This window comes from Lissotriton helveticus, chromosome 4_1, assembly GCF_964261635.1.
Source record: "Lissotriton helveticus chromosome 4_1, aLisHel1.1, whole genome shotgun sequence".
NCBI lineage: Eukaryota > Metazoa > Chordata > Amphibia > Caudata > Salamandridae > Lissotriton > Lissotriton helveticus.
This window is the reverse complement of record NC_136063.1, coordinates 104769607-104796711: the sequence shown is the minus strand read 5'-3', so window position 1 is coordinate 104796711 and position 27105 is coordinate 104769607. Positions and strand designations below refer to the sequence as shown.

Here is a 27105-nt window from a genome sequence, read left to right as displayed (position 1 = left end):
TGGATAAGAACCACTATGGCTTTTTTCGTTAACCGCTGTGAATGGGGAGTTGCTGGAGGGAAGAGGGGACAGGCGGGAAATTTGCAAGTAGGGAGAGAGAAATCAAACTAAACAGAGCAGTAGGCAAACAGCTTACCACTCAAACTTGAGGAAAAATTGTGAAAATGTCATCAGGGAGGGGGACTACTGCTCTCGTCAGAGTACTGGGAACAAAATGCCCACCCATGGGTCAGCAAGGCTTGTTTATAAGTATTAAAATGGATGGAGGCCATTACGGGAAACCATATTGTGGGAGGGTTCAAAAAGTGACCACAAATGCATTCACTCTTGGTGAAAGAGGTTAACAATGAGACCGTGAAAGGAGTGCTTCAGAGGATTCAAAGCAGGTAATTCACCATCTGAAGGGGTTACAATCGGGGAGATGGAGAGAAGAGGAGGTGTCACCTTCGTCCAATGTAAAGAAATCAGAAGAAGGGGAGGCCGGCTCCTGTAACGTCCTAGCCAGGAATAATTGCCTATCATCTCTGGCCTGTTTGGGTGTGGGGATGGATGTAGACAAGTTGGTCTTAAGCCCTCCTGGTTCCCGGCGGCACTGCCTTAGGAGTCGGATCGGGCCAGATGGGGATCCTGGAGATTGGAGGCAAGTCCACAACCCTCCGCTCAGGACCAGGCCTCATCATGGTCGGTGCAGAAGCCTACCATTTACAGATTACTGTCCGAGACTGGAGGTTCACACCGAACAGCAATGAAATTGACAATAACCTCACTATAAGGCACAGACAGGACACAATGTAAAGTTCATCGCAATGCGTAACATAATGCCAACAAAGAAATACTTTCCTCAGTAGATCGAAAACTCAATGTAACCTGGTACCAGTTTTAATTTATGGAAAGTTTAATAGAGTTGAAGTGTCTGAAATGCAATCCTTGCAAGAGCTAATGTAGTGGAGGACCCCTCAGCGACAGGGAACGCACACAAAGTCTGGTCTAAAAGAAAAGAGGCAGGGAAGATGGGAGCTGATTGTTGCACCATGTGTTAGCTTACTAAAAACATAATACTTTGCCTAAAAGTGTTGTGAGAAAAAAGAAAAGATTTAGACAACAAACCTTCCATGTATGCAGCCGGTCATCCAAGTCCTTGATGTCCCTTTGCATTGTTTTAATCTTCTCCTCCAGTGCCTCTACCTTACTCTCTAAAGGTAAAAGTTGCTCTTCTAGGTTCAGGTCTCTGCAAAGATATGCCAAAATATATTTAACAATAGGATGGTGGGAAATCTACATAGGTACTAAACTGATATTGTTTCACAGTATTAGCATACTACACTTAAAAAAACATGTCTTTCCCTTATCAGATTAGTCAGTATGAAATGTATTTTATTTAGTAAGAGAACACAATTAAACCAAAAAGTCCTGAAGGAACGAAAGGGCACATTGCCCATCCCGACAGACCGGACTGTCCACCTAGTAGTGTTTTGTAAACATGTGCAGTGATGTCCACATCCCTTCGAGATGTCCAGGAGAGGAACACATGCACTAACGCAGAGGTCGCAGCCTGGACTCTGGTTGTTTCAGGGGGCTGCTTGGAAAATGCATAGCAGATCTTAATGCACAGGACAATCCATCGCAAGATGGTACTAAACTGTACAGCTTTCCCTTTGTTGCTCACAAAAGTCCACAAACAGTTGATCATCCAGCTAGAGCTCGCTTGTAGAATGTAGAATGACTGCTCTTTTTGGGCCCAGGCACGGAAGTCTCTCTTCTTCTTTGGAGGGATGAGGTAGAGTAAAGAAAGTAGGCACGGTGATGTTCTGCCTATATGAAATGGAGAACCAACTTTCGGAAGGATGGAGGCGTATGTCCAGAGAACAAGCTAGTCTGGGTAAAAGGTGGCATCAAGAGGGTGCGCAGAGAGTTCTTGCAGTTCACTGACCCTCCTGGCAGATATTATGGCAACTAAAAGGACAGTGTTGCTGGTCAATAGCCTAAGAGGGCAATTATGCAGAGGCTCAAATCGTTCACACATGAGAAAGGTGAGGACCAGATTGAGGTCCCACCGAAGCATGATGAAGGACGTAGGTGAAAGCATATGTTGTAGAGCTGTGAGTAACCTAGCCACAACAGGTTCCTTGAAGAGAGAAGGCTGGTCAAACAAGAATGTCAAGATAGCAGAAAGGTAACATTTAACTGCGTCCAAACCAGAGCCCTGCTGGGCCAAAGACAATGCAAAAAAAGAGAACTTGTGACAGAGTTGCAGACAGGAGGTCAACATTGTGGAAAGCAGGAAAGCACTCCAGGACACAAATTTCTCCCATTGGCAAGCGTATACCCACTAGGTGAAGGGATGCGTGGCTCCCGGAATAACTTCACAGACTTTGGGAGGAAGGTCAAAAGCTGTCAACTGTTGCTGATCAATCTCCACGTATATAGGTGGAGGGTGTGCAGATGCCAGTGCAGAACCTTGTATCGTGTTTCCTGCATGGCCCATTGCAGTTTTCACTGTCAGCCAAATTGTGCATGTTGTAGGCCACATTTTTCTTTGCACAAGTTACTATATAAACACGCTAGCCTTTGTGCCACATTGTATTTTCACACAGGACCTGCAAATGATTTTGTTTTCTGTTCTTTTCCTGCGATTTAGAATGCACATGACAGACCAGGTCAAACAACAATGCCCCTTGGTATTTTCTCTGGTCAGGCACCAGCACCTAGACATCACCCGAGAATGCAGCTGTTTATGAGTACACGTTTTGTCATATAGATGAGCACAGAGTTCCTAAACACACAGATGGAGCGAGAGTTCGGAGACAAGTGCACTGCGCCAATTGAGCTGTACAGCGGCCATCTGTGTATGCTAGGGTACAGGGTCTTCTCACACACAAAAGGGGAGAGGGTCTATATGTAATTTAACCACCGCGAACTCCCTACGTCACTATAGTATGCACACAAGAGGGGTGGAGAAGACAAAAAAGTGCACAAACTCAACAAAAGTGTACAAGCATTGGCACACTCATGAGTGATGAAAAACTGCCCTCACTCACACACACTGTGTGTGACATGCTTCATCATCGGATGTATGTCGTTACAACGCATGCTTTTTCCACGCATGCCTTTACAACGCAGGTTTTACAACGCAAGTCGTTACAACGACTTGCGTTGGGGGGCGCTGGATAGTGAATAGTTTAATTTACTATTCCAACTCCAGTCCCCGTGGATAGTAGGGAAGGTTTTGGATAGTAAAAACTATTCTCTATCCTACAGCGCCCTCCAGCGCAAGTCGTTGTAACGACTTGCGTTGTAATTCCTGCGTAGTAAAGGTACTGCGTGGAAAAAGTTTTGTTGTAAAGGATGTTTACCTTCATCATCGGGTCTGCTACAACGCCCGGGCATAGCCACACTCCGGGCGGAGCATAGGGAGTGGGAACATGGAAATACACAGACAAAGTGCAACACAATGATGAAAGTGACAACAGTGTCCACAGACAAAAAACAAACAAATCAAGACTGAGTACAGTGATAGACAAACAATTTGCAGCAGGGAATAGTTAAAACTGGCTTCTGGATACCAGGTTAAGCTTTATTAGTAGGTTCCAAGGTCAGGATTAAAACGTGGTCTACATGATCACCTGCCAATGCGGGCTAGAATATGTAGGAATGACCACAAGAGCGGTCAAAACACGTATGAACGAGCACAAGAGTAATGTGAGGTGCAAGAAAAGCACCACTAAGATGGCAACCCACTACCTTGAGGCTCAACACTGTGTGAACGACCTCAACTGGACTGTCATAGAACAACTGCAGTCAGAGCAAGGCTTGTTTCAAAAAGAACAACAAGACACTGGCCTTAATGATAATATTCCATGGGGCCAACTGAATTAAGTCAGACTCCCTTTTACTGTGCCTTTAATCTCCCTTTAATATCTCAGTAATTTCCCTGTGATATTCACTCTACGATAAAATGCCTATTTCCCCTCAAAAAAAGCGCATAGCAAAAGTCACCATCTATACATGACTCTTCATTTACTGTGCCTTCAATCTCACTTTGATTTCTCAGTAATTTCCCTGTGATATTCACTCTATGATAAAATGCCTTTTTCCCCTCCTTAAACCTCATAGCAAAAGTCACCATCTATGCATTTACCAACCAACGGGGATATCAATACCAGTATCCCCCGTTTTTTAGGATCGCAACACTCCACCTTTGCGATTTCATCAGCGCGTTATATAATGCTACTTTCAGTACCTATAAGGCCAGTCATAACAATGGCTTTTTCCAACAACGCATGCGTAGAAGACCTAGCTGTGGCTTTTTTTTTTTTACTTCTTATTCTTTGGGCAGATTATTTTGAACTTTAATTGCACACTTCCTCACCTGTCCTCTTCTGCCGCTTGCTCTCCGGTCCACCACGGGTTCGCCCGATTGTTGCGGAGGAAGCAGCGGTCTTCCATCTTCTCGAGCGGAGACAGGGGGGAGGCGGTGCACTGACATCAGCAGACAGCTGACGTTGGAGGCTTTAAAATACATGCCTCTTGCATGTAAATGGGAGACACCACCTTGTGGAGGCTGTGAAGCTAGTTTTTTTAGACTCTTCCTTACTCCTCAGTTCACGCTGACAGGCTTCCTGGTCTATCGCCCCCCTGGTGCAGCAGGTCCATGGGCTGCAAGCTTTCCAGACATTATTGCCCCTTTCTTACTCAATGCAGCCAACTTTACCATTGTAAACATCCTTAATATTCACTTAATATTCACTTTGACGATCCCACATGCAAGATTGGCTCTAGCTTGATTGCTGATCTAGAAGCCAAGAACATACCACTCTGCAATTCAGGTCCTACTCACAGGGGGGTCACTTGCTAGACCCCATATTTCCTAACATTTCAAGCCAAAAAGCCCTGCCCTTACTTTGGTCTGACCATTTTTTGGTAAATTTTAAGTTGGAGTTTGATTCACGGCCGAACAGCCTGGCCATCTCCTAACCTAAAGCCAGGAGTAGAAATTGGAAGAACATAGATATTGACTCTCTAAATCAACATCTTATGAGCAATATTCCTGATGCTTCTTCCATCCAGATCTCGGACGCAGCAGCCATCCACACTTGAATTACGGCATCTGTGAAAACCGGACTCCCTATTTCATTTAAGAAACTAAATAATCACCGTCCTCCTGCCCCATGGTTCACCGAAAAAGTTTAAATTGAAAAAAACAAATGTAAGGCTCTAGAAAGATGTTGGAGGAAGGATTATGCCTTAGAATCCAAACATTGCTATAACATTGCTATAAAACTGCCAAGAGAGAGTATAATTCCCTATATAAAGCAGCACGTGCTGAATATGTGAACAAAACCATTACATCAGCGCATAATAATGCAAAAGTCCTATTCAAATTAGTAGGGAATGTCTCTGGAGCAACTTGTCAACCTACACCTCTGATACTTGATGAAGCACACTGCGAAGTTGTGGTGAAGTTCTTTATCGAAAAAGTAGAAAAGATCTATGCAGAACTTGAGACGGCAACTATTAATAAGGAACAGCATATAATGAATCTATCCCCCATTCTTGACGGTAACAACCCAGTCGGGCCCCCTGACTTGGCTGCTACTATGGAAATAACATACTGGCAACCCTTAGACCCTCCGTCTTTTAATGCTATTTTAAACAGTCTTAAATCTGGCCCCCCTAATGACCCTCTTCCAGTTCATATTTTTCAAAAACTAAATTCTTCTGCATTAAAGATTGTCGTGGAACTACTTAATGCCTCGTTGAGGGAAGCCATCTTACCAGCAGAATGGAAACACGCAATGGTTCTTCCTTTTTTGAAGAAACCAAATGCGGATCCAGCTGAGCCCTCCAACTTCCGTCCGATTTCCTTACTACCTGTTTTTTCTAAGATCCTGGAAAAACACGTGTACCAACAGCTTACACGGTTTGTGGAATCAAATAACATCTTACACTGGTCCCAATCAAGCTTTAGAGGCGGATACTCCACAGAGCCTACTCTCTTAGAGGTTACAGAAACAATACGCCAGCATCTGGATAAAGGGGCCACTGTGCCACTTATCCATTTGATCTAAGTGCGGCCTTTGACATGGTGTCTCATCTTATCCTTTTAAAAGCACTCCAGTTACTGGGAATTGTTGGCTCAGCTCTGGATTGGATTAAAAACGTTCTTACCGACAGGACTTTTCAGGTTTTTTTCCCCATTGGGGAGTTCCAAGACCTATGCATCTCCTTATGGAGTACCACAGGGCTCGATACTCAGTCCTATGTTATTTAATCTTTATGTCAGGCCGTTAGCCACCTTTGAGGAAGAGGCTGGGTTGTCAATTTTCTGTTATGTGGATGACACCCAGCTTCCCTTTTCACTATCTTGCAAATCTGGTTTCTGTCACAGGAGAAGCTGACCTCCTTCGTCCAGAGCCATTTGGAACCTGGACAGGTGGGAAAATTAGCCAGACAGATAGGCATGTCAACCCTCAGGCTAGTGCCACACCTAAATGGAGGCAACTTTTGAAAGTTACCCATCTTGGTGATAGTAAACTTAGCAATTCTGGGTCAGGGCTGTGCCCACATCCCACAGGATGTGGTAATATAGCAGGCATAGTGATCCCAAGTGTAGGTAGCCCATTGTCTACTACCCTACACTCCCCTAACATCCCTAAATTCTGTATTTAGGGGAGACCATGGCACCAGAGGATCCGATTCCTGCCAATCTTCAAAGAAGGAGGACAAGGAAGAGCCGCAAAAGCGCAGACTGTGGAAGAAGCAACTTATCCGGAGCGAGCCCCGCCAACATGTCTGCTGTTCCTGTCAAAGTGCACCAAAATGAGAATTGTCTTGCAGCTGCTGTGCCTCCAAAGCACCAAAACCAGTCCCGGAGCTGCTTCCTTGCATGCTGCAGGCACCCCGAAAAAGACAGACTCCAGAACCACAAAAAACAGACGCCACGAAGCACCACTGCACTCGAGCTTCCTAGCTGAGCTTAAGTGGACCAAAGGTGCCAGCATGGTTCCCTCCCCCTCCAGAAACAAAGCTCATCATGGACTTTCCCACTGTAGACTTCCCAACACCACCTACAGCCTCTGTTTGCGGGCACCCTCTACCTCGAATGCTCCCAGTGACAAAAACTCGATGCCTGAAGACACCTCTGCACCACTCGCCCCGGGGAGAAGATAACCAAATATGCCCCCAAGTCACAGACCATGGCAAGAATTGAGCCCTCTTGTTGGTTTAGTCCGACTGGTCCCCCAGCCTGCAGGCTCTTTTCCGACAGGCCAATGTCCACAGACTTGAATGGGCACCCGACGCCGTTAGGCACCTCTGCTTCCAGCCACCCCAGTGCTGCCTAAACTGAACTATTGGTGCTGCCTTGGACCTTGCCCCATACTCAACTCCAGAAGAATGGTCCCACAAGTCGCTGTTAAGTGCTTGAATGCAATACATGTTTTTCCTCCACAGGTTAATATTACAGCAAAGTGCTTCAATTACGATTTAAAGTATCAAAATCACACAATGCAGAAAAACACACCTCTGCAACCGGACGCCCCAGTGTCTCCCTATGTGTCCTGTTGGTGCAGGCTTGGACCTTGACCCATACTCACCTTAAGTCCTGGGGAAGGGTCCCATAAGCCGTTCAGTGATGGTATTCTATATATCAATGGGGAAATCCTATCAGCTACAGGACCTGGGTTAAATATGCAGTACAATACAAAGAGCGGTCAAGCAGCACAAATAGCTTAAAACATTAACAATTTGACTTGCATTCACCATTAAGATTTTAGAAGTCACTGTCATCATCACTATCCCACCCTTCATCCTTTCATCCTGAGCACCGCTCTCTTTTTTGCAAATGTTTCTAATATACTCAAATTGAGGGAGCAACTGTGTTGCCACTATTGATAAATCTAACCTAATGCAAATAAACTGCATAAAATTGCAACGGTGACTTCTAGAATCTTAATGGTGAATGCAAGTCAAATTGTTCATGTTTTAAGTTAAGTGATTGTATGCCGCATATGTTTTCTTCCCAAGTTAACATTTCCGCAAACAGCTTCAAATACAATGTAAAGTATCAAACACCTGTCTTCTTCAAACCTGCTATTTTAAAAAGTACTTATCTTGGTGCCTAAAGTTATAAAAAGTTAAGTGTTATTTTTATAAATTAGAGTGGATCCCCTTATCGAGTTGTATGCACCTTGGGATTGCTAGAGCAAACCCTTGAACACTCAAAGGAATACCTGAGCTTTCTACACAGCATACCTCTTTTTGGTATTCTATATAACGAGCCAGCTTCCTACAATAACATTTTCTACGAAGACACTATAAAGTTACAAAATTTGAGGTCTTTTTTTAAAACCTAGTAACGAGTATTTATGTTTTAGACACTTATTTTACATATTCTTAGTCTTCAGGAATTCCCAGTTTCACACCAAACACACAGAAGATTACGCAGGGATATTGAATAGGTATAGCCATTTATAGCAGCAATTAAGAGTAGTATTGCTAATGAGAAGTTGCTTAAGATATAGCTTAGTCTTATAGGGATCTGCTGCATCCTGCTGACCTCAGTTGTATCGCGTTTTTGATTCAGGATGGATTTTCCCGATTCATGCCCTTATATAGGTACAAATCGTGTTGCCCTTATATAGGCATAGAAATCAAGCCCTTATTTAGACATAGCCCATGCAGTCCAAATAGAGGCATGGCTACTTCCATCCGTTTATCCACGTCACAACGATTTCTTGGAAAACCAGACTCTTTAGCTGTTAGGGACTTAGTGAGACGGGCGTTTTCAATAAAAGGATTTATTGAACAGTCTTCTTTCTCATGCAAGAGAGGTGAACTGCTACAATCGTTAGACAGAATGCAAAGTATATTGACAAATACCAAACAAATTTATTCTGCAACCTTTTATGTTCAGCTGTCTAGACTAGGTTTAGACTTTTGGAACGACAACATCGAGACTAAAACTGTCTGGGGCACAAAAGATTGGAACGTTCCGGGGATAGAAGCTTTATTTAGAGCCTGCATCATCCCTGAGTAATTATGTTTTTGAATGACACTGTCCAACAGACGTCTTGCCTTGGGTTAGCCAAGATAAAAGACATGAACAACCCGTCTACACCTACACCTGTCAGTGATAACACTTAAGAGGGGGATGTCGACGTACATATTATTTTGCATCACAACACATCCGATCCAGATTGGAATAAATGGTTAATCTGGCCCACAGACACAAACAAGTGTCAAGATAGGTTCCTGAATAAAACACGGGGATTCAAATTCAATAGGCCAGATCCAAGATATGTTCAGAGGCAGCATCCAGGAATAGTAACAATATACAGTGTAGGGAAGCTCTGCCTTAATTGGCTACATAGATCTACACTTAAGGATGTAAAACAACACTTATCTTTACTTAAAGATGGAGCTGATCTTAGGGAATTCTTGCTAGGACCAAGAACACCGCGTCATAAACGTTTGATATATACCGGTATCTATGCTGCTTATAATGAAGCATGGAAGATTACGCAAGCAAAGACTGCAGAAAGAATACGAGAACTTCATCGTATTAATTTAGAGCAAACTCTCTCTGGGGTTAACAATGGGTTAACAACTCTGTCGTCCATGATATATTCTTTGGACAGAATAGTGTCTTCTGCCATAGACATCATGGAACCCAAAGTCTTTGGGTTCCGGGAGGAGTATGGTTGCAAAGCTGAAACTTGGTCATGTTGCAACATGGTCAGTCGCAAAACCTTTGTTCAGGCTATGTGCCTTGGGGTTTAATCAATACTATGTCACTGTTTTCAGAATTCAATCTCACTGATAAACAGATCAAATTGGCACAAAGGGGAGGAGACTATACGGTGCTGAGCATTGAAAAACTGGAAAGATTGCCATTTACTGTCGCTGAAAAGCCAGCTACTGAATGGATAATACATGGAACAATCACTCTGCCTGTTACAATTTTCCATTTTCAGTATTGCCTAACACATATACCAGCAGGTACATATGAAAGGTTGGGTAAAGAATACATCAAGACATCCTGGGAATTACGTACACTTACAGATGTTGGAGTGGCTGTCGTGAAGTGTTTCTTAGCGGGAAAAACTGCGAAAATGCACTAAGCGGATCCCTCCTTTGTCAGGGTATAAACTTACATGGGGCATGTGATGGTTCCTCTAACAAATTATCCTGCCACCTGCAAGGTTCACCAGCCGCAAGGTTCACCAACCGTGGTGATTGATCCAATTTTTAGACAACTCTCGAATGGGAGTTACCTCATGTTGAATGATCACAGCTGCTGTGGCATGTTGCCAGGAATTCCATATCTAGTAACTGTGTCAGCCAGGGTCACTTGCTGTATTCAAGTATTGTTTCCAAAAACCAAGACCGACCAGGAGTCGCCTTTATAGCCTTCAATGAACATCTCTTCTATACGAGTTGATACTTTAAGCAGAATGAAAGCCATTCTTTTGCAAAAAACGGTGCCATTGATCTCGGCCAAAGAAACCTATAATCTGCAAGTTGCAAGGACTTCTGCTGAGATACATGCGCTCTTAACTACAAATTGCCCTATACATTACTCAGTAATGCTAGGTCGTATTGTAAACATGTCTGATACGAGTGGTATTGTACATGTATTTAAGACCATATTTTCTAGACTATTAGCACCTTTAAGCAGTCCTAGGAATTTTTCCAAACTTCGTGCACTCTGTGTTCGGCGGATTGCCTCTCATTCTGGGACTCGCTGCAGGGATTATTATACTATTTTTGCTCCTACTGCTGAAATATGGCTAGTCAATTCACCAGCGACACCCAGAGCTCCATGGAGACAACTCTACTGGCGATGAAGTGTCGTGAGCGCATCGTCCACATTTTGGGACTACCTTGCCTAAGAGAATTAAATACCACATGGTTTCTGTCACTCAGACCAATTTGGCAAGATTGCAGCTTACCTGTTCTACGCTGCCTGCTATGCGGAGAAGAATACGTGTTAGACTCATATCTCACACTCCCATCAGTCATGCCAACGGATGTTGATACTTTGCTTGAACCAGCAACAGCCCATGCACTGTGTTGTCCCCAGTGGCTACCAATTCTGATGACGGCATTCATTGAGATCTCACAGATGCAAAATGCTACTGTTGAGGTACAAGAAAGGACAGGCGCACAGATACCTTCTGATTCGGCCAATGCGACCAATGCGGACGGTGATGCTTCACATCTATGTGAGATTGATCTCCTTAACGAGGTAATCCAACTTCCACCTACAATAGTAGACGAGTTTTTTACAGACTTAGAAGATTTGATGTTTTCTCCTACCACAAACGGTGACTTTTGATTTGGCACACAAAGACTCTGAATTAGACCTTCATTTTTTTCAATACAAAGTTCTAACTTTGGGACTCTTTTTTTCTATGATTATTAATTTTTCCAAATTTGTATTTTTTTGTTTTTGGCACAAAGTAATCTGCTTAAAGTAGAACTATTCATAGAGAAGTAGAATTCTTTGAATAACTTCCAGAGACAATGTTTGACCTTGTCCTCATACCAACAGTTATATGTATTCTGACATGAAATGGTTTCGGCACCTTTTCTTTTCTGTATTTACGAACCATTTCATAAATGTATTTTCGTGATTCATTCAGGTAGCATTTTCAAATGACAACTAAATGCTTTGACTGAAACATTGCTTGGATGATTCCAGCACCAAAGCTCGTTTGTGTACAACGAGTACCAATGCATTTTTATATATTTTGGGTGGGTTTTAAAACACTTGTTGTATGGATAGTGTTTAGATAAGTTTATACATGTTTAGAACTTAGTATTTATTAGAAGCCGTACATAAGAAAGTGGAGTGGTTGTTGTATGGCGTTTTAGATTCCAAATGGATTTTCATGATTCATGCCCTTATAAAGGGTACAAATTGTGTTGCCCTTATATAGGCATAGAAATCAAGCCCTTATTTAGACACAGCCCATGCAATCCAAATACAGGCATGGCTACTTCCATCCGTTTACCCACGTCACCACGATTTCTTGGAAACCAGACTCTTAAGCCGTTAGGGACATCCCCTTGCTTGAATATTGATTTCTCCAAGAACTCACTTATTTTACAATGAACCTCTATTCCTTAGGGGTTCATTCATGACGTTCATATGCCCGACTTTACGTCAAACATGGCATTCCTAAACACCTTTAAGGTATAAATATACCTTCACTTGTTATGGCAAAGCACAGTGTGGTTCGGTGCAGTTCGACGACCTATTTGTCCGACGCAGCTCGCTACAGCAAGTGCCGAAGGAAGCCGACTCTCCAGCTGACGCACTGATCAGGAAGCTGTCCTCCTCTGCCGAGATTCCAGCTCCAGTGTTTCTGACTCCCCTTGCGGGGTGTTGGGAAATTGAGTCCGAGACAGAGATACCAAACCTCCTTCATTCTAAGGTATGGAGTTGATTAGAACCTAGAGAAACCTTTGGCAAATTCTTGACAAAACTAAACCTATGCTGACGACAATACTTACTTCCTCCCTCGTACCAGACCTAGGTTAGGTACATTGGGGTAGGCATATTTTAGAAGCACCAGTTGAGTATTTTAGCCTGTGTAATTTATGTGTGTATATTTATATGGCTTAGAAACCATACAATGCTATTACAGTATTATATTATATCACTGTTCACGCTGTACGCATTATACTTTGCATTCTAACGATTGTATCAGTTCACCTCTCTTGCATGAGAAAGAAGACTGTTCAATAAATCCTTGTATTGAAAACGCCCGTCCCACTATTTCTCTGCAACTCTGTAGAAACGAAGCATGCACGATTGACTGAGTAAAATAGTTATCTATTGTTTCCACGACTGTGAAGATATGTTCTTATTCTTGGGGAAACAAAGTTGTCATGTTTATGCGGTTGTCAGAAACTAATCCCTTCTTGTGTATTCGAGAAAGTTTCTAGTGACCTCTGAGCTGGCTGGCACTCACTATTAAGTTTAGTATATTCAATAGAGACTTACTGACCTAAGTCCTACGTCATATCTATAGGATATATTATTCCAATGCGCAGGGCCTATTGGGAATATAGGAACTACACTACACAGTGACCTAGTTGACCAACTACAATGATAAGACAGTGATCTTTTTTCCTCTTATCCCATTTCCTTTACCCCCTTTATGACTCCATATTCCCATGTATATAGTCACTGGTGAGGCAAAAGGAAAATGAAAAAAGCATCACCCCAGTTGAATTGTGCAGATAAAGTTAGGGCAACCAAACACGAATTTGATTTTGAATGGTAGTGGTAGTGCTTTGAAATGATAATGTTGTTCATGATCCACAGGCACTTTTATACAAGCCTGTATGAGTATATCAAAATACGTATCCTAAAGATATGTGAATGCTAGTGTGTCTTTCTAGTCAATGGTTGGTAATTCCTTTTTCAGGATAATCATTAAAAATCCCTGTTACTTAAAGAACTTGTTTAGCTTCTTTAGGTCAAGAATGAGGACTCAGACCCTGTCATTTTCTATATTACACAGAATATTAAAGAGAGGGAGGGTCTCTCTGTGCCTTGAGCACTTTCCCACACAGTATATTTTAACAGTGGTTTCCACCCACAGTGCACTGAGGACTCAACGTTTCTTCCTCAGGCTTAGTTCAAGGTTTCAGTATCAATTGATGTAGTGCCTGGAACTGTTAAATCTTTTTCTTCATAATATTTATAATATTCATATATTTTCACTCGCAATCTGGTGGTACTGCACACTGTGATGATGATTTTAGGACACTTTCTGCCCCACAGAGGTCACTGCGTCAGAATTCACCTCCTTCAAGAAGTATGCAAGTGATGTGTATGGAGCCCAGTATTTCGTGCTGAGAAGGAGAATACAGGTAGAACCTGTAACCGGGTTCTTCTAGCACAACAACTCCTCTTACCAAAGGTGACCAAGAATACCAACTGATCTACAGAGCATGACTTTTTCTTTTTTTTTTTCTTTTTTTTTTTATTAGTCCTCATTGTGCAACATTTATAGTAAGGAGTTATCAGGGTCTCCCTTTTTCCCTTCCGAGTGTGTACTGTACCAACCCAGCCTTAAGGTAATATACGTATGGAAACCAACGGGGAACAACAGGGGACCCTTTACTTCCAATTACTATTCTGGAAGGTTACTTTTCGGAGTGGGTTGAGCTAGCCATCATGGCTACTCTATTTGGCCTTCGACCTTAGTGATTGTTGCTTGCACTTAATCATAGGACCTGAGCACAAAAGAAGTAGAGGGAAGGAACAGGATAACTTAACAAACATTCACTCATTCACTCATTATAAACCCAGATGATGATTTTCCCACAACTCCCAGAAGCTATATTTTCTGAAAAAGGGCTTTTTCTTTTTATGTAAATTTTAAGAACAGAAGAAAGCCACTCACCATGGAGCGGAGCTATTGGTGCAATCCATTTTACACATACCTCTCTTCTGGCTAATAGAATCAAGAGGAACACCAGATTTTCTTCCCGTTTTGTCAACTTGTCTACTGAAGGAGAACCCATCACCCCCAAAAAAAACTAAGTCCATACTCACGGTTAGCTGTTTTCCCAAAACCTCTTCTAAGGTCTTACCCACCGCCCTCCAGAAACCGTCGAGATGGGGGCACTGCCAGAACATATGCAGGTCATTGGCCTTCGGTAATCCGCATTTCGGGCAGAACTTCACCGTGGATGCGCTGAATTTTGATAGTTTTTCCGGCGTCCAATAAGCTCTATGGGTGGTATATAAATGATTTCTTCTTAATGCCGCAGATGTTACTATTGACCAGCATTTGCTCATTGATACTTGCCAAAGGAGGTTTGTATCCAGCGTAGGCAGATCTTTCCCCCAGATTCTCTCCGGTATCCGAAATTCCTCCTCCCCTGAGGTTATGAGGGCCCAATACCAGAATGATATCTCTTTCTTGAAAGTTTTTCCCAGCATTTTTCCTTCCAGGGGTGCATTGCCTGTTTTAGTTTCCTTGATTGACTTTACCCAGCTTAGAAGTTGATAATATTTAAACTTGGCTAGAGAGGAGTTCGTGATTTCATTTAGTATTTCCCACTCCAAGATTTTGTTCTGATATAGTAATTGCCCCCATACTGCTATTCCCGCTGATTTTAAGGGGATCGCAAGAGAATCTTTAAGGTATTCCGGTGTGCAAGGCGAGTCCCAAATTGGGGATTTATCGCTGTAGAGGGGGATATTCACAGTAAACCTAATGCAATACCATGACTCAGCAGCTGCCCTTAGAGTCTTCAACTTGACTTTTTTGAAAAATTTCGGGTGACCGAATTTAAAAAGAAAGTGACTGGTGTTGTTTGTCATTTTCTGTATGTACAATGGGTAGTCTTCACATGGGCCTAGCATGACTATTATTTTGAAATTGGAATGCTCTGCCATATTCTAAAATATCTGGGGTGGCTAGCCCTCCCTGTTTTTTCCTTCTTCTTATTTTGCTCCAAGCAATTCTAGTTTTTTTCGATGACCAAATAAAACTTGATAACTCTCCCTGGATTTTCTTTATAGACTCCCTGTTAAACTCTAGCGGAATGGCGCCAAAAATGAACGTACATTTCGTCAAGACTGACATTTTAAGGAGGTTTAATTTACCCAAGATCGTCAACGGTAAGCCACTCCATACTTCCAACAATCTTTTAACTTCCACCTGTATTCTATGGATGTTAATCTGGGGAACTTTATCTAGATCTTTAATCAGGTCGATACCCAGGTATCTAATTTTTTCCTTATTATAGGGGCTCAAGAAGTCCTCATTCCACGTCATGGTCTCTGTTTTAGACTTGTTTATTTGGTAGCCCGAGATTTTCCCAAATTTGATTAACGTCTCCTCCGTTGCTTCAAGGGCCTCCTTGAGATGACAGGTAAAAATCATGAGGTCGTCCGCATATAGAGCCACTTTTTTATGCCAGTCTTGGTACGAAAAGGGGGCATTAGAGGGATGGTTCCTAAGACATTCAGCTGCTGGTTCAATGTACAGGTTGAATAACAACGGGGACAGGGGACATCCCTGGCGTGTACCTCTCTTTATCAGAATATGATCTGTTAACTCCCCATTGATTAATATTCTGGCCTTAGGAGCGTTATAAATATTTTCTACCATCTTCAATATATTAGTTCCTAAATCATATTTTTTTAGCACCTCACTCAGATAGGGCCAATTAACTTTATCGAAAGCTTTAGTAGCGTCGATAGTAATTAGAGATAGAGGCAGCTTCTCGCAAATGGCTATATCTATTGCTCCAATAAGCTCGTGGGTTAAATCCTGCAGATTTCTTCCTGCCACGAAACCTCTTTGGTTAGAGTTAATTAGGGAACCGACTATTCGACCAAGTCTTTTCGCCATTATTTGGGTGAAGATTTTATAGTCGCAATTTAAAATGGATATAGGGCGAAAGGACTCACATTTCTTGGGATTTTTACCTGGTTTTAAGAGGATAGAAATAGTTGCATCATTCCAGGAATCTGGAAGACTGCAGTTTTCAAGAAAAATTCTAAGGGTAGTAAGGGGGATCACAAGGATGTCTTTTAGTTTAATATAAAGCTCATTAGGAAGGGCATCCGGACCAGCAGCCTTGCTTCTTTTTAAATTTCTTATGATACCCTCTACTTCTTCAGTAGTGATTTCTGCATTTAACTTGCCTTTCTCCTCTTGTGTTAATTTTGGGGTATTTTGTGCATCTAAAAATGTATTAATCTCTTCTATAGATGGGTTACAATCCTCAGAATAAAGATCCCCCAAAAAAGCTGAGAATTCTCGTTTTATAACATCTTCCTCTGCTCCATTATGGGATGGGTTACGTGGGTCTATAAAGGCGATTTTATTACTAGACCTATCTGTTCTCGTCTTCCAAGCCAATAAGTTTCCGTAACCCTCCCCATATTCGTAATGGGCCAACTTACTGCATTCCCACCTCTCCCTTATTTTATCTTCCAACATTTCTGAAAGCTTATTTTTTTGCTATAATCTCTCTGACTCCAGATCTGGCCCTCTTGGATCTGTAAGAATTTGTTGGTCTATTAATGAGATGCTATCTTCTATTCTTTGGATTTCCCTTTTAAGCCCTCTAGATTTATGAGAGGCTAAACTAAGCATCGTTCCCCTACTCACCGCTTTATATGTGTCCCAAACTATATGGGTTGGGGCTCCCTCGTTGTTAATTTAAAAAAAAAAAATTTGTCTCCTGCATAAGTTGATTAACAATCTCGGAATCTAAAAGAATTGTGCGATCCATCGTCCACCTCAAGCGTTTCGTTATGTCTTTGTCATGCCCCGAGATCCCCGATGAGCTGTCCCTTTAAGAGAATTCCCTACATAAGCTTCCTGAGCCCTTGGAGCGACGCTTTACGTTCTTGCGTCAAGCTCCGTGCTCTCAGTTCCGCCTTGTTTTCTTGTTCCGGGTTTCCTGTTAATTCCTATCCGTCTGTTTACTGAGATCGGAGTTCCCTGATCTTCGTGGTTCCCGCGTTGGTTCAAGGCTACCTCTCCGATACCCTGCGGGCGCCTTCTTCCTCTGCCCTGCTAGACGGCCGGGATTGGTTCTCCGCCGTCCGGCCGGGCGCTGTGTTACTTTCACCCGTTCCTGTTCTCTGCCCCGCTAGACGGCCGGGATTGGTTCTCCGCCGTCCTGCCGGGCGCTGTATTCTTTGCACCCCTTTCTGTCCTTTGCCCCACCAGACCGCCGGGATTGGTTCTCCGCCGTCCGGCTGGGTTTCTTTGTCCTGCCCTCTCCACCTGCATTCCGCTACTCCGTCCGACGGCTGGGCTTGTTCTCCGCCGTCCGGCTGGGTTTCCTTGTCCTGCCCTCTCCACCTGCATTCCGCTGCTCCGTCCGACGGCCGGGCTTGTTCTCCGCCGTCTGGCCGGGTGGTGTGGGTCTCCCCTTCCTTTTTTAGGTATTTAGGTTTTGTTATTATTTATGGTTTGGCACACATCATTGGGCTGATCTAGTACTCCTCAATCACCATTAAGCCCATTATTTTCCATCATTTTCCCTAATTGACTTGGCTGTTTTACGGCTGGCCCCTTCATCATCCTTTACTGGTGCCACTATCCATTCGTGTTTGGGGATACTTGCGTGGACGCTAATCAGGGTACAGGAGTCCAGTCGAAATTGAATTGAATTGAAAATAGATTTATAAAGCGCGATTGCTGCCCAATGGGCGTCCAAGCGCTGCGCAAGTAGATAGAGCTGGGCAGTGAGAGAGATTAGGACTCAATAGACCTTGCAAAAAGAAGCGTTTTAAGTTGTTTGCGGAAGGAGAGCATACCATCACTTGAAGAAATACGGTAACAGCGCTGTGCGCTGCCTATTTGATTATCTAACATTGTGTAAGAAGTATAGTTTTCTAATTTGTGTGTTTTCACATTATAGATGTTAATACACAGTATTGGAGTTGGCATTTGGAATACAATCAAGTGTGTTTTGATTACTACCTCCTATGGAAAATCTTGTACATCGATCCAAGTAAGAATATTGTGTTTAGGTGCTTTCATCACAGGTGTTTAGTTGAAGGAGAGCTGTCATTAATCTTGTTCTATCAATCCATTTATAGTTCAAGAAGAATTCCATACCTCATATACATCCGTTCAGAGGCTTAGACAAAACCTTGATGGTATGTAATATTGAGACAGGAAGCATAGAGACACATGATTATAAGACGCTGTTGTTTCATAACGTGCCTATTTATTTCAGCTCTACATCCACCTGAAAACCCGTACTGTGTGTACTACTATCAAGTAGAAGATTACAGTCAAGCTTTCTTTGTACCTTCCCCCGCCTTTCCTTGTTTTGTCTCCCTGTTTTCCCCTGGCGAGCCTCTCGATACTCTAGTGTTTGATAGAGTCGGAAGGCCGCAGGGGAGGACTGTGGAATTATCTTCGGATTCCTGACGCTCCTGCAGAACCTTCCTGGAAACCATTACAGTCTTTTAATAAGACTGTCATTTGTACCGCTGAGTGGTCTGAAAGGTGAGCGGGGAGATGAGCCACTTTTAGAGTCTTTTCCAGCAAGCCATGATCTATTAAAAAGAAATCTATTCTAGACTATATCCCTAGTTTCTTATTCTTGAAAGAAAACTTCTCTTGGATATCCCCCTGCTTTTTCCAGATATCTATTAGACTCAGATCCTTTTTTATAAATTCTCAACCATTCTCTCTTTTTTGGCAGGTTGACTTGTTTCCCCCTCGGGTATCGATCAACTTTCGGGTCTGGTATAATATTAAAGTCCCCTCCTATAATGAGGGGGCCTGGTGCTGAGATCAGATGGGTGTATAAAGATTGAAGGGGGGACGGATCGTCAAAGTTCGGACCATAATAGCCCACCCCAGATAGGGTTTGATTGAGTAGTCTAATGCTATTGCCCACCTTCCTTTGGGATCTGCTTCTGCTGATTCTATCCTCACTTTCAAAGATGTCTTACATAAGATAGCAACCCCTTTTATGACGCATTCTTGATTAGTGCATATGTACGTGTCCACCCAGCTCAAGTTTTTCATTATTTCCTCCCATTCTTTCTTTAATAGATGAGTTTCTTGTAGTATTATTATTTCACTATCAATTGATTTTAGATATTTAAAAATCCTCCTCCGCCTACTCTTGGTACGAAGCCCGTTCACATTCCAGGTAGTTATCTTTACATGTTTCATTTTCTGAGTCATTTCTTTCTCCTGTTTCGCCAACCCCCAAATTTCTCCGTCTTTTTATATCTGATGGCTTGAAGAGGACATTTTTTTTTATTTTTTCCCTATCTTGCTCCCATCCCCCGTGCATTTTCTCCGCTTTTTATTCCCTTCTTTCCTTTTTTCTGAAAATATACATTGAAACCAAAGTGATGATGATGAAAAGAAACAAAACTAAAGTGGGAAGATACACCCACCCTCCTTGGGGAAGCCTCCCTAATCCTCCCTTGGGCTCTATTTCTGGCCCCCTTTGAGCTCCCTGCCTCTATTCAATTCTTCTTGAAGTGCGCTACGACTTTATTTTTTATTTTTTTTCAGTTATACGAATAATTTGTGTTTTATATTTGGGTCAGTGACTGTATTTTTATCTGGTCGCGCATTTGACCAATAAACGTTTCCACTTCTTTGGGGTCTCTGATATTATACATTTTGTTCCTCCACATTATTCTGAGGGAAGCTGGCAATTTCCTTTGAACAGTAGCGCCTAACGATTTTAATTCCGCCATCAGCTGACCTAGCTCCCACTGCCTATCCTAGGTTGCTTTAGCAATGTCTGATCGGATTTTAAAGGTCCAATCTTCTTTAATAATTCCCCCACTTTCAGTGCCTCACTCAGTAATTTTTCTTTAAATGTATAGGTCTTAAAGTTTATTAAGATTTTCCTTGGGCTCTTTCTTTCTTTTGATTTACCAAAAGGGTCTCAATGTACCCGTTGAATGTCGTCTCCAAGACCCTGAGTTTTACTCCATGGGAAATGCTCCTCCAGCAGGGAAATCACAATTTTTTTTATTTCCGCGCCTTCCCGCCCTTCAGGAACATTGAGGAGTCTGAGATTGCACCTTCGAGATTGATTTTCTAATGCTTCCAGCTTCTCTTCAATGTTTTTATCCTTGACTTTCAATGATCTAATTTCCTTCTGGGTTGTTTCTACTTTCTTATTTAGCCCTTCCACCACATCTTCTACTGCTGTAACTCTCTCTCCCAGTGCAGTAAGCCTAACGTCCAGCATCTCGAATCTTTCCTGTATCTTATTTTGATTGCCTTCCGAAATTTCAAACCTTGATCTGATCTCTTCCATCATCTTTTCTAACAGAGTGTCTGTGCTGCTTCGAAGATTATCCTGAGAAGTTTCCGGATCAGTACCCTGGCTATTAGGAGCACCTTTAGGGACATTTTTAGAAGCATTTCCGGCAGGACTCTGTGCCAAGCTTTGAAGCGGGGTCTTGTCTGGTCTAGGTGCTATGCTTCGAGTCGGGCTAGGCTCAGGCTATGGTTTCGACTTTGAGAGAGAACAGGTGCCTGACTAAAACCGACATCTACTTCAGTTGCCTCCCCCTCTACACCTACTGTTATTCCATTTACTGCGTCCGCTATAGCGTCAGCTGTGTCGGTAGCCAGGCTATCATCCATTTCACTTCTAGATGGTATGGACTCTCCTTGTTCCTTGCTTTTTTCCCTGCTACAACCCAGATTTTGTATCTTAAAATAGGACCTTAGTGATGGAGTGACTTGTATTTTGGGGGCTTTACCCTCTTCCCTAGCCTCTAGGTTGTCCCCTAGTTGAGCCTTTTTATTACTACCTTTATTCACTTGGAGCTTTAAGGTTTTACGGGTAATTCTTCTGGTAACCCTGGGGACAACTGGCTGTTTTGTAGCTGATGGGAAACTTGCTTTAAGGAATTGCCTATTCCTAAGGCAATAAGCGGACCTTTCTTTACTGTAGGGACTACCCAAAAGTGTGCCCAAATCGGAGACTTTCTTGCTTTGTGCTAAATCTCCGGTAGCACTTCGCTGAGCTTCTTTCCGGGGTTCCTGGGATTCTTTCTCCCTTTCTCCGGGAGAACTCTGCCTTAACTGTAGCCCTTTCTGAACCCTCCTCTTTTGATTTAAAGTCGCCTCCCCTGCAGGACCCACATTGTCTACACTAGCTGATAGTGGGTATGCTGCCTTATCAGAAGTCAGACTTAACCCCTCCACTTTTGCTAAGGGAAACCTCTCCACAAAGCTCTTCCTTTGTTCTAAGAAAAACTGAGGTTCCTGAGCTGCTAACAAGTCTATGCGTGAAAGTACAGGGTTAAGTTCTCTATCTAGGGGGGCTCCCGAAGAATTGGAGTCTAGGTCCTGTTTTAGTCTGAGATCTGAAATGGACATGGCTTGATGTGTCCCGACAAGTGGACCTAGCGCCCCAAACGCTCCAAAGTCCTAGAGTGCTTCAAACACTCCAACTCCGCCTCTGAATTTACTCGAACTTGGAGCAGGGCTGTCTCGTGTGGCTTCCCCAGCCTTCCCCCGAAGGTAAATCGAAATTCGACTCACCGCCCTTCTGCAGCTACGCTGGGCCTCAGAAGCTGCCTCCCACCAGCTGGTTCGCGAGCGGAGCGTAGGACTGCTGCTGCGGAAATTCCGGGACTCTCGGGACTCTTGCCTCGCTCTTTCGACCAGGTATGCGAAGCTTGCGGGGGCCACTGCAACCCGATCCAGTCCTGTAGCTTCAACCACCATTTCGTGCGTACAGGCTTACAGGTGTGCTCAGGTCGCGATTTTTTTTCCCCCCTGGAGAGACAACTCCGTAACCCCCACCACTCCGCTCCGTAATCGCCGCGGGGCACAGCAATGGGGTTTTCCGAATCTGACTCGGACTCTTCAAAAAAGTGAAAATAAGTTTCAATTAAGTTTTAAACGCTAACAGAGTTTGGCAAATTTGTTCGCAGCGCCTTCATCCTGCAGCATTTCTCGCCTCATTAGGAGAGAGAGGCAAGGAGCTCCCGACCGGCTTAACGTCCGGCCGCCATCTTCCCCCTAGCATGACTTTTTCGTTGGCACCATGGGAATTTGATGTTTTATGAAGCACTAGCAAATAGAGAGTGAATGTCATCCAGGGAGAGGTTGCTCAATGTAATGTCAGACTGAGTATCATATACAGTTCTCCCACTCCCTGGGCAGATCCTGTTTGGTCGTTCTTTCCATGTTCTTCAGCAGCCACAGGTGCAAAGGTTTGCTAAGTGTATCTGAGGAGGCTACTGAAATAATTCTGATATCCGTGGCACAAACTATTAAAATTAAGCTTAAGGAGCCACTGCAGGAGCATTAAGAGATCCTCGGACATAAAAAGCCCCCAGTGGCAGGAATGTAACATAAATGTCCCTCATCATGTAATTCAGAGGATGGGGGCGTGGCTACGCACGCAACGGGAATGGCCGCCTTGGAGTACAGCTCTGCGCAAAGCTCGCCTTCCCGGGGCATTTATCCGGCAAATCACCGCCTGCAGACGGCGGAAAATCACTGGCGCTGCCGCCGGACGTCATTGCCGACCTCCCGGCCGACTTTGGGGAAAATCGGCATACCCGAGGCACACCGGAGGTTTCGCGGTGCCACAGCCGCAGACATCGCTCCCGATCTCGGGGGGCGTGCAGGAAGGTCCGAGGCTTCGGTTGGAGCTGCAGGCCCGAAGCTAAGCCCTACACGCGCTAAGGCCTCGTGGCGCTGGGGAGAGCGCTGAGTCGAGCTACAACACCAGACCCGACCCGATCGGAGGATCAGCTACCTGAGTGCTGCCTGTTCAGACGCCACACCAGCGGTGCCGCCACACGAGGCCAGAAGGAGTCGCCCTGACCAACTCGACTAAGCGGCGGTAAGAGCGGAACCGACCCGCCGGCCACCGAAACATGCCCCTGCCCAGGCACACTGCTCCTTTGCTCAGAAATTAACGGCGACGGGGCTAAACGGCCACGGAAGACCGGTGATGCACGCCAATGCGACAGCGCCGGCCTAACCAGCGACGCATTTCATAAAACGCACCCACTTGTCGACCAGAGCCGGTGGGGCCGTGCAAACACCCTCAGTCCGGGAAACAAAGCACCCACCGTACCACCCGCGCCTTGGGAGTGCCACGACGACCCGCATGGCCCACCACAGTGTTTAACCCATCGCAGCACGACACGCGCTGAGCCTGCGCCACGCACCGGCCCAACCACGCCAGCCCGCCAGGTGCAGGGCGCCACAGGCCGCTATCCGAGCGCACGCCTGCCTGGGGGCCACAAACGCGGTGCGGTACTCACCTACCCAGCGGCTGGACGACCGAACGCACGGGCTGGTCCTCTGAGGGTGAGACTAGCTACTGGACCAGGACCGACGAGGTGGCACAGATGTCTAACGGGCCCAAAACGAGAACTGGTACCGGCAACACTAGCCAGAAGGCCAAGATGGACAAAACCGGGAAAAGCACTGGCCAAACTGGACACCATGCTGGCGGCGATGGAAAGGCTCGAGGAGTCACTGAACCTAACCCGCACCTCCTTTGCCACCAAAATTGACAGCGTGGTCATCGACCTCACACACCTGAGGTCGGATCATAAAAAACTGGCGGACCACGCCACCGCCCTAGAAGACACACTACAGACACTTCAGCCTCAAACCGACCAGTCGCATAAGCACATACAGGACTTATTGAACAGGGTGGAGTTCTTGGAGGACAGGGCTGAAGACGCGGAAGGTAGGACCCGCAGAAACAACGTACGCTTGGTCGGGGTTCCGGAGAAATGGGAAGGGAGGTCCCCGGAAGAACACATGGAGCGGTGGTTGCAGGGCATCCTGCCGGAAGGATCACTCTCCCCACACTTCGTGATAGAACGAGCTCACAGGGTCCCCACCAAACCTCTGGCGACGGTCTCCAACCCAAGACCCATGCTGCTCCGCATAATGAACTATCGGGACAGAGACTCCATCCTGCGAGAAACTCGCAAGGTCCGGATCGAGAATGCATCGGTGATGTTCTTTCCAGACTACACTGTGCAGGTCCAGCGGCAAAGACATGACTTTATGGCGGTGAAAAAGCGACTGCGACAGTTGGGCCTCCAGTACTCACTGCTCTTTCCCGCGAAGTTAAGGGTCGTGGCGGGAGAACGGACTCATTTCTTTACGGACCCCACGGAGGTGGAAACCTGGCTGGACAGTGGAGTGGATACAGAACCCAAAACGACAGCGGGTCCTACGCCCCGGCGACAATCCGGCAATCACAGGCGACGACGACGACCCCGCCGGAGTTCTCAGCCAGAATCACGTGCAGTGACAAGACCTTCCCCTCCAGCAGATGCCAGACGGCAGGAGAAGCGAGACGCCCTCCGCCTGGTGATGGAGCTCAGCGGCTCCCCTGCACAGAGCGAGATGGCGGGCGGCAGCGCACAGGACCTCCAAAGTGACGATGAAGCCATCTATGGAGTACCAGATTCTCCGACCTCGGAGGACCGACCAGATGTCACACCCCAAACGGCAGACTACATCAGCTGACCACGTGACGAACACGGCACTCCACAAAAGCGCTTGCAAGTGGCCACCACAACGGACCTACAGCAACACAGCTACAACGAGCCCTGATCATGGCAGCGGATTACACCCCCAACCCTCCATGCTACACACGTGGCGTACACACGCTAAATAGCCCACCAATGAACATGAGTCTAGGGACTGGCGGTGGTGACCCACGCTCGACGGAGCGCAGCTACAGAGACGCTTTGCCTTGCCTGGTGGCGGTTCGATTGGACACGTAATGTATGAAGTTTTATGCATGTACATGATGGGTTCACTGTCTGCAAGAGCGGCCTAGACTGATACGTCCCCCCCGGGAAGGCGATATGCCTTCGCTCAACATTCGTATTGACACAGACCAACTGATTTCGTGCATATAGCACAACCACCCCCTTAGACTTGACTTTGTTGCTCTCCTAGAGAGTATGGACGGGAGCACGTTTCGCATCCGACCTTTTGGTATTTTGAAGGTTCATATTGTTCATTGGCTTACTGTTCCATTAGCCATGTTTTTTTCCCCTCCTATGGTCACAGTGCAGTGGTGCGTCACATTGGGCGCTTATTGGGTGGCGGGGACCATCTGCATGACGGCGAGTGAAAATGCATGGAGGGGTGGAGGAAGAGATGGATGGGGGGTTTTGTTGCATTATTGTAATGTCACCCATTAAGATGTGCACGTGGAATGTGAGGGGTATACATACACCATCCCGACGATACCAAATGTATTCATACCTCAAACGCCATCACATACAAATTGCCCTCCTACAAGAAACGCACCTTAATAACACGGAAATTACCACGCTACGACGCAGGTGGCGCGAACAACTCTATTATAATCACACCAACCTGGTTCTTTACTCTATAGGCTGCGCTTTCTACAACATCCTTTGTTGATTCGTTGGTGTGGCTACACTTAACCTAACACCTACTTAAAAAAGTTACAACAAGGTGTGCCTATCATTAAAACATCCTCGCCACTTCTCTATGTGTCTGCATCTACATCCACAGTGTCAACCGCAGTCCCAGACTCAAGCAACCCCGTGCACAAAGTACATACATCCGGTCACATAAAATAACTAATCAGATAGGATCAAAGAAAAATGTGTGGGTGGTGGGTAGGAACCTCACGGGAGCAACCACCTGGGAACTGCTGACTGGTTCTCGTCAGTTTGTTCCTTTTTTCATCATCGGCTCCTTCCCACCAGAAAACAAAAAAACAGAAGATGGAAAACAAGATACATGAAATTAAATCCTAATCAACCTATAGGTGTGTATCCCTATAGCACTCTTGTGCATCTACCCCCTTTTGTATCAACACTGCTACTCAGTGAGATCAAGCTTAAAAATTAAGTTAGATAACCCTGGCTGATTGAACAACTTTATTCCATGCCGGGTGTCTACTCCTGTTAAAACCAAAACCTTGCCGTTGTGCTTCGTTTTGAATTATAAGAAGCCAACATGTTTCATTGCCTGTCAGAAATGGTCGGCAATTTCTCCAGGGCAGGGGGTAATTCAATCACCACACATGGGTGGACACTGCCAACCCGTTATATCTGTAGACACAGTGACAGACACACAAAGACAGAAAAAACATTGAGTGACATCCATTAGTATAAAGCCCATCTCATCAGAGATAAAATCTATATCCAACTGCTTCATGAATATATCAGGGGTATTACCTTCACTTCAGTGTCTACTGGCATACCTAGGGTTCTTCGTACCCTCTTCCACGTATGTGGTTCACTTTGTAATTGCCTATGATGGTCGCTTCACGTCGACCTGCAATTATGTAGACAGTTCATTATTACTCATTGCCTATGAGTGGCCGTCCCCGGTCACCCATAATAGTTTCTAGATGGTTATGTCGGGTCCGCTTTTAGCCCTGTTCCCATCGCGTCCCAGATCTGTAATTTCATGGTGGACTGACGGCATTTGGGGCATTAGGGTGCCGCGCTATGTCACCCCCCTGTCCCTTCGTTTACCACTGCCGGCGGGACTGATTATGTTCGTAAACCGCTCTACGCGGGGTTTAGAAAGAATCTGGTTGGCGATCGCATGTGCTCAGCCCCTCTACCACATA

At 44.9% G+C, this 27105-nt stretch overlaps 1 protein-coding gene across 4 annotated transcripts in view; it reads right to left on the bottom strand.

Moving 5' to 3' along the window:
• The window catches only part of NUGGC (nuclear GTPase, germinal center associated), a 1180213-nt gene that overhangs the window by 700288 nt on the left and 452820 nt on the right, over positions 1-27105 (bottom strand). For all 4 annotated transcript variants that reach the window (XM_078686520.1, XM_078686521.1, XM_078686519.1 and 1 more), the window contains exon 12: positions 1108-1228. In XM_078686520.1, coding sequence (XP_078542646.1) covers positions 1108-1228 — 121 coding nt within the window. The remainder of the gene's footprint in view (positions 1-1107; positions 1229-27105) is intronic.